We start from the raw sequence: 9,006 nt of genomic DNA on the forward strand, positions 1-9,006 counted from the left end.
ACACATTGTGTATACACTCACGCATATATATATATATATATATATAGGCCTATATATATTTTTTTCATGTATTTGTGTAAAAGATGTTTTTTTGTCTCATGCTTAAATGTTGTAACTCAGCAAGATAAAACGATGTAAACCACAAAATCCTAAAACACGATTCACACTATTTTGCCAACATAAGGAGAGCATAAAATATGTCCTATGAAGGGAGAGACAATTAAACTCTCTTTCATTCCGTCAGATTGATTTTGGACTTGAATCAATTACACGCGTCTAGATTTCATTTCATGCAGGCTGCGATTGATTAATCAAGTTGGTTTATGTAAGAGACCCTTGACTCCATGGTTGCTTTAATTCTGAATAGATTTGATTGGATTTGATTCTAGCATACTCATCATCCTGTCAATATTCTTTATCGTTGTCCATGGATCAAGTCAGACATGATCGCATTGTATTCATATATTTTGTGTGGACTATGAACATAGTTCTGAATTTGTAGGTGCTGGCGTATATTTACCAAGACTCAATGTTCCATACCCTGGACCTTGCCATAGTGTGGATAATAATAGAGATCCAAAGAACGCACGCTTCGCATGAGAGATCGTGTGCCGGGATTACATCCATTGTTATGGCCTTCAATGAAGCTGTATACCCTAATGCTGTAGGCAGTAGACCCTAGATGTGGGCTGCTTTTCAGTGCTAGCGAGGAATGAAGGGACTTTGAACTGCCCTGATTGTCATTCCATGTGTAGGGTCTACCAACAGTCGCGACAATCTGTGACACTGGCCTATAGAGAGTTATCATGCCTGCACTCAAATCCAGGATATTTTCACCAACAAAGATAACATTTATGTTGCCATATCACTTGAAAGTCTTCGACTGCTGTCCAGGACTGCCTATACTCGCGGGAACTGTCTGTTATCGTGAGTTCAATTCTCCGGAATTGTTCGGCAAGTGCGGCGTTCGGGATTCGACAAAATGATCAGTATAAACAGTACGCTCTTCTGCGCTTGTCTCCAACTTTGATGTGATGTAGTGTGAGCGGCAAGATTGACGACGATTAACATGAAATTTTGAGTGTGAGTTTCAGCACTTTTTGTTAACGTTGCTGATGTTTATTCCACAAATCTCTTGTCCAGCCATTTGTACACGAATTATGGTCGTCACTTTCATCCAATAACAGCGACATGACTAAAATGGCCGACATGACAAGGGCAACCTCGTTTGTTGGAATGGCTTTTATTTTTCAAACATTGGCCTACCATTTCGTTGAAGAACTTTGAAAAACATCATTCTGAAAGGAAGTTTTTGAAACCCAAGTTGGCTGCATATTTCTGTTTTACGAAAAAATACGATATTGAGCTGATTCCGCCATGGAATGTTCGTGTGAAGACTGAACGAGAGATTTGGCAGCCTTTCAGATACAGAAGGACGCAATGCGTCTGTTATTGGCACGGAACCAGCAAACCTGTTGCCCGCCTTTTGCCAACAGCATACATTGAAGAAAAAAAAGGAAAATGTCAGAGCCCCGTGCTGAAGATATCGTCGTGTGTACGATGAAGGAAAATTCCTACAACGACCGTACCAACAAACAGCCAAAGAGGTTGGGGATATCGGTTCCCGCAATCGCAGCAGCCTTTCTCGTTGTCGTTTTCATGATCGCGATCACTGCCGTCCTTGTCTCACTTTATCTCCGCCAAGCACAGCTGATAGCACGGGTTGAGACTTTGGAAAGAGAGCTGGTAAAGCTCAACGCTCCATGCGGCAATCGTCATGTAGAACAAACAGAACAGAGAGACCGGAAGTTCGGGTGGTTCAGCAAAGCCACAGGAGAGCGTCATGCAGATTTCCACCTTGGCAAACCTGCCAGTGTGGATGTATCGGCCTCAAAGGTAATGACAATGGAAATTTCGATCTTGTGAAAATGTTTCGCATTGTCATATGACTTTATCAGAGACATTGTGACGTTCTCTTCATCAGATAGTAAAGTATAAAAAACAACAGAACAAAGATATGACGCACAAAGTCCAAATTCGGTCATAAAAGCATCCTGGCTGAAGGACCGGGGTCATCCCACGAGACCACGACACCCACGAGTCATAAAGCCCATGAGTTGGACAGTAGGCATACAAGGCCCATGAGTTCGACACTATGACATAGATTTAAAAAAAAGGTTTGACATTACAGCGCAGGGCTTAATGTGTCGGTCTCGTGGGTTTTGTTTGCTTAGCGTCGAACTCATGGGCTGTATGACTCGTGGGCTGTATAACTCGTAGGCTGTATGACTGGAGGGTCGTATGACTCGTGGGCTGTATGACTTTAATTGTGGGTGTCGGTCTCGTGACGTGCATCCGACCTACCGACGTAAAATAGTGTTTGAAGCATCGAATAACGCTCTTGGGCACCCTTCTTGGCTTTTTCTGTAACCTGACGCCATTTTCCACCTATGTCTGAAATCTCAACAATTCGCGAAACCTTTGCCTGCTTTCAGATCCAAAGTGCTCGGCGATGAATCATACTACTTTAGTTGTTTGTAACCAGGGCAAGTGATTTTTTTTTCCAGATGCACTTTTTGACATCAGGGCGTACAAGCAGGTTTTACGCTCATTCGATCGAAATATTCTTAAAAATAAAGTGTTCTGATCATCTCTCAGATGCACCCACACGCCATCACAAGAAAATATAACACGTCTATGCTATAAGGCAATGGAAAAAATTCAAACGCCCAAACTTCTTATTATGAGTCTAAATTATTTTCAGTTATATCATTGGCCAGTTCTTTACACGCTTTCACTCTACAGAGCTGCATACAGACAACGGTGAGCAACTGGATTTTTCCATTAAATTTGTGTGGTACTAAAACTCTGTTTACATCAAAGAAACCACTTTTGAATGTTTTATTAAAGGAATTTACAGTGTTTAGATCTGAATTAAAAGTATGGTAATGCAGCCTGTTCAAAACGAATTTGAAAGCACCTGTTATCCAAGATACTAACTGGTCTTCTGCAGATCCACCCAATTCAGCACGCCAAGACGGATGGGACGGTTACGGCGTCTACTCGAGTTCTGTTGCCAGGGGACAGGGGCGGCTCTGACACGGTGAAAGAAGAGCTACCAGAGATACATAACAGAATCAAACGAGGACCTAAAGGTGGTGGAAAGAACAGGGGTCGATCGTCGTCGAATAAATCCAAGAGTACGTGGCCTTATTTTTGTTTTACAGTCGTAGCATATCGATGCCAGTATTTTTAGGTTATCTTTACTTTCAAATTGAAGAGATAGGTGTTATTACCACCGCCATTGCATTTAGAAAGTTCTCGAGGTATCGCCTAGGGCTTTAATTTTTGCTCCACGACATTCTTTGCCTTTGCTGAAGTCTCTCTTTTTTTTTGTCTCTCGTTTTGTTATTTTTCTGCTGACGTGCCAGCGCGCATTAAGTTTTTTTTTTTCCCATCAGATTTATTGATTATACTTCTTTTTATCCTTTTAGTTTTTCGTTCACTGTATCATTGTCTTGGTCGAAAAGTTGTCACTCTCACAATCTTTTACTGAACTTGGTCGTTTCTCTAGAAGGATCAAATAGATTCACTACAGCAGCTGATGATCGTGCATGCACCTTTTATTGAATAAAGACTTTTAACGACTTTTGTACTATTTCTATGGAAGAGACTGTGGTAGTATATATTTCTTTGTAAACTGGAATCTTAGATTTTCTGGGAAGAAGTCTAGATTTCAATCAACATGTTTACATTTTGTTTGCGTGATTGTTTGTTTGTTTATAGACAAAAGATTCGAAGAAATAAGAGGCGCACACTTTGAGGCCAACCTTAATAGAACCACCACCATCGGCGTAGGTGAGGGTACGAATCAATACCTTATTCAAGACTCTACCAGCACAATATGTCATATGTTTTGTTCACAATTCACTCCGTTATAAAGCTATTTCATGCATTTTCAACCTTACGAATGCTGGAATTTCTTATTCTTAAAGCCTGTCGATTCAGCGTCATGCGATGTGTATTTATGCAATAGCTTTATACTTTTTGTTCAGGGCACATCTATAGTATTACTCTGATATGGACAGAATCTAAGACATAATGAAGCTTATACCCAACAAAGTTGTTACTGTGAATATATTAACAGAGAATGAAACAAATCTGGACGTTGTTTTACGAATCGCTACTGCTATTTTTTATGGTTGATTTTAATCATAGATTTAAATGGCAATTTGACATATTTTCAGATAAAATCCCTAGTTTATAAGTATGATATCAACACACCACGTCTTAAATCGTCGACAGTATTTCATCATCTTCCTGCCATATTGATCTCAAGTCCAAATCCTTTGCTTTATCCAATGAAATGGGTTTTCTTGTCATACTAAAATCATGCAATACAGAATATATGATCAATATCATGTTTGAATGTAAGCACAGATGTGACGGGATCAAAGTAGTGATACAATTTATGTTGACTAGCTTCACGTCTGGAATTTGTCGAAATGCAGGCAATCAATGCATTCAAACATTGCATATTTCATTTAATTTGATCATACGATGATTATTCCTTCATGCAATTAAAAATGTATCCTAATGCTCTCATTAATCGTTGAGCCAAGGTATGATTAGAAATGCTGTGATCAATGCACGAATAAGATGTCACTACTATAAATGTTGGTAGGTTCCGTGTCTTGTGCTCGAAGCCAGTCCTTCTAAGCAAATAAAACGTGTAAATGGGAATACCTGGTACATTGTATTCAATAGTTTGCTCATCCAAATTTGACAGAATCATTGAAAACAGAACATTCTTGCTCAAGACGACGTCATACTTTTTGAAGAAAAATATGTCTTCGTTTCTCTCCCACCTCGCTCACTCACTGTTGGATAAAGCTGGCTGGTTACCACACTGGTCACTCTCTACGTCCATAGGGTACCACCAGAACCAATCCGCCGTCCTGGCAAACTTTCGACTACATGCAAGGGGTAACGTGACCGTGGCTGTGGCAGGGCTCTACTATGTTTATAGCCAGGTTAGTATGCTATATGCTGTAGGTAAATTAACCATCTTGTCTGGTAGACAAGTGCTCGCCATATACACGCTTTGAGCCCTTGACAGTGAGACACAGATGCTTTACACAAGATCCTTCCCTTCCAACACTACTGCTGTAGAATACCGACTCTTCACGATCAACTGGTAGCGCGAAGTGAATGTATCCCACTTTCTATACGAACTTGGCATATTAAAGTCTGTAGGTATAGGTATAGGTATAGGTCATGTACGTAGTCTGCGTGGATTTCAGATTCTCAAAGAGGACTGGTTAAATGCCAATGACAACAACTGACTTTGTCGTTGGTCGTTATTGTGATGGTCACATAACGATGAAAATACATGTACCTTATTCACGCCCCGTAGCCATGATGTAGTGTCCTTTGGCGCGCTCATCCTCAATCCCTTACCAGTGTGATGAGACTAGTAGTAATGTACTCATTGTGGACAAAGTTCATCACTAACTGCTGGCAGAACAGTTATAGGATATTTGCATTTTTTCTCTCCTAGATGATGTACTACGACCCTAATGAATACATTGGACATAGCATCATGGTCAACGGAGTGGAGCTTTTCACGTGCATCGCCCCTGTAGAGCAGCGCCAGAACAAGTACAAGACGTGCTTCATCGGCGGGCTCGTCTACGTACCCGAGAACTCCCAGATCGGCATCAAAATGTTGTACACCCCACGGCAGGTGTGTCTGTTTGAGGACACCAGCTACTTCGGCATGTTCCGAGTGAGCTGAGTAGAGCAGAGTGTCCAGCGGCAGTCAGCTGCATGTTGCAGTTGTTTTACACTCAATTAGGGCTGCACTGCTTCATAGGCATTTTTCGTCTGGATAGGAGGTGTGTGGCTCATGGCAGTTTGGGCCAGCCCATTGAAGGATAACGGAGTGTCTCATATGTTCAGAGATTATCATACAGCCATAACGCTGTGTACCTTTATGTTCGGATTTCATCGACAATGTTAATAAAAACTTTGGACACTGAGATCAGCCTTCCTGTTCTCCGTCACACCGCGCCGCTTCGAAGAAAAGGCGCTGATAAGTAAGGAAGCTGCAGCCATGTGATACGAATATATTTCAGACCGTTGGTGAATCGTGTGTTGAAAGCTATGGCGAAAATTATGAGCAGTGATTGGTCGTTACTTATGGTTTTGTAGATCACCTTGATAGCTTTTATTTGCAGGAGATGCCAACGCAGGCGCCTATCTCCTTATTCCTCGAAGCCCGAAAGTGCACAAGAATCATTAGCTACACAGTGAAACATTTCTTAAAGTGATTCATTGTATTGTGTTAGCCAGAGTATAGACTGATAATATGTATGCTTTCAAAGTGATGAGAACATTGCATGTACCTATAATGATTGTACTTGTCTTTGAGTTCTTCCCAAGGAGTGTCAGTTGACTCGGCTTGACAAAATGATATTTTGGTTTCTCAAGGTGTTTCAACGTTTTCTGAAGAGACGTATAAAAAGATATAGAAGTCCAGATAGAATTCCAGATAAAGCACTTACACCGTGGTGTTAACCCAGACCATCATTATTTTTGCAGGTATAGAGATACCTTTATATATTTCTACTTTCTTATTTAAGTGTTGACGCAAGAAAAAAATTACTGCCTATATCACTTCGGGAGGATGCAATGCAAAGTATGAGTGGACAGACAGCAACTCAGTAAGACGACGAGAGTGAGAAGCTGACTGTGTGGACAAAACGGTGGAGACGTTATCAATGGATTCTGTTGTGATTGTATGCTAGTGACCTTCCCTGCTGTAATATATTACTGTCGTGCTTTTGGACATCGGGATATTGGTCGTGCTGTTGTCTTTATGCAAAGTGTTATTAATGCAATGCTTTCACAGCTTTTTTTTTAATCAATGAAGAATAAAGGACAAAATGCAAGTTATTAGTGATTTGTGCAGGATTTAGCCTACCTGTGATATCACGATAACACTTTTAGCTGATTTCACTTGTAAATAGATTGAGATGATGGTATTTTTGCGTTTTGATTGATTACCTGTGATTAAAGATCGAATCTTAAAGGTAAACTGAGGAATACTATTCCACGTCAGCGTGCATGCTGTGTGTGTGTGTGTGCGTGTGTGTGTGTGTGTCTGTCTGTCTGTCTGTTGTATCTGTCTTTGTGTTATATCTGTCTGTAACCAGATATACATAGGAGAATAGACAAATATTTTACTCACTGTATTTTGTCATCTTTATGTATATTTCTATGTATGCAATATGTTTATATACACACGCACAATCATATATATCATGGCCGGCGGAACGGGGGGGGGGGGGGGGGGGGGGAAGGCAGGGGGTCTCGCCCCCCCCCCCCCCACTTTTTGTGCACCATACAAAGGAATACATAAGGCGTCATCACTTTGGGCCCCCACTTTGTTTAACCCGGAAGTACGTAAGTGGCACTTTAAAAAAATAGATAGAGATCTTGAAGTCTGAGAGCGGTAAGGTTGTGTTTTTCTGCTTTCCCTTTTTTTTTTTGCTTGTCAGCTGAAGAAACCCGGAAGTGGAAGGGGAGAGATGAGCTGAGGACCTCTTTTTTTTTTCGCTTGTTAGCTCATGAAACCAGGAAGTGCCCCCCCCCCCCCCCCCCACTTTTGAAAACGCTCCGCCGGCCCTGTATATAATGTGTTATTCTACAGATAGATAGTAAGATAGGTAGATGTAGATTGATCTATAAATGATAAATAAAATGAACCTGTTTAGCCTACAATATCATGACAAGGATTTGGAACGTCATCCAATTAATATCTGATCCAGGATAACATGGTTTCGGTGTTTGTTTGTGTGTGTGTGTGTGTGTGTGTGTGTGTGTGTGTGATGCACAACACAGACTTTCACTCTAAAAAGTAAACTGGACTTCTGCATTGTTTAAATCCACGATAGATTTCATCTCATCTGTCCTTGTCATTCCATACGTAGAAAGCAATAATTTATGACGAAAGTCAAATCTCCGTAGGTTTTGTTGTTGTTGTTGTTGTAGTTGTTGTTGTTGTTGTTGGTGGTGGTGGTGGTGGTTTTTGTTTACTCGCTTTGCTGGATCTGTCTTCTTGTTCAGCAAGTTCTCTGCGGTTGAAAATAACCGAAAATAAGTTAACAGATAAATATGGTATGATTCATTAATTAAATTAGACATTTAGAACTGTCTCACGTCATGCTCAAGACAAGAAAAAGGAAACAAAACGATGATGGTAACTGTGAGCAAGCAGCTCTAAAGCGGAAAGGGAAAATATATATCATTATATACACCTAGGAAAACCGGTCTAAATCTATGTCTCTAGGCACTTCTAACGGTAAAGTAATGATTACCGGAACATGAACTATGTAATATTCTTTACAATGTAGGCCCTACAATAACATTGCACGGATAAAAATAACTTGCGTCAACCAAACACTCTTGTTGGATTTGTCAGTAACTCACCGATGCTAGCTGCTGGAGAAGTCAACAGTGTTTTATACAAGAGTGACTTTGTCGCCCTCTAACGACAAAACTACGACATGCATTGTAATGCCACAAAGTTAACTATACATACAAGCTGTAGGATCTTGCATTATAGCTCACAGCTTTGCTAATCCATTGTACGATTTAAAGAATTGTGCTCTTTTCTGCAACTACGATATCAATGAGAGACATTAAATCTAGATGGCAGTGATTTCAATAAAAAACCATTGAGCGCTGGGAATAGTGGTAAAGATGATGATAATGACATCACTGATAATGATATAGCAACATGATGACAACACAAGAATAACATTCATAACAAATGACAAATCATCGTGTTGCTACCCATTAGTCATGCGCAATTATCATGCGACATTTACATGCGGAGTATAATAACTAAAATAATTTATTTCGACGTGCACACCCATGTACGAGAAACAATAATGAGTACGCCTATCACAGATGGTCCTTTTAGAAGAGTGGAACGAAATA

At 40.4% G+C, this 9,006-nt stretch overlaps 1 protein-coding gene across 2 annotated transcripts; it reads left to right on the forward strand.

Annotated features, from left to right (window-relative positions):
• Positions 1-870: 870 nt before the first annotated feature.
• LOC139743307 (uncharacterized) lies at positions 871-7,027 on the forward strand. Of its 2 annotated transcripts, none has more exons than XM_071653800.1 (5): positions 871-1,896; positions 3,014-3,200; positions 3,787-3,864; positions 4,894-5,033; positions 5,561-7,027. In XM_071653800.1, exons 1-5 carry the CDS (start codon positions 1,522-1,524, stop codon positions 5,795-5,797), a joined length of 1,017 nt encoding a protein of 338 aa, XP_071509901.1. In that variant the 5' UTR covers positions 871-1,521; the 3' UTR covers positions 5,798-7,027. The 2 variants fall into 2 exon arrangements, with proteins under 2 accessions (XP_071509901.1, XP_071509902.1); XM_071653801.1 differs by having other exon boundaries at positions 3,787-3,858.
• The last annotated feature ends 1,979 nt before the right edge of the window (positions 7,028-9,006 follow it).

This window comes from Diadema antillarum, unplaced genomic scaffold, assembly GCF_040938485.1.
Source record: "Diadema antillarum isolate AM-2024a unplaced genomic scaffold, OU_Dant_1.0 seq00001068_RagTag, whole genome shotgun sequence".
NCBI classification, from domain to species: domain Eukaryota; kingdom Metazoa; phylum Echinodermata; class Echinoidea; order Diadematoida; family Diadematidae; genus Diadema; species Diadema antillarum.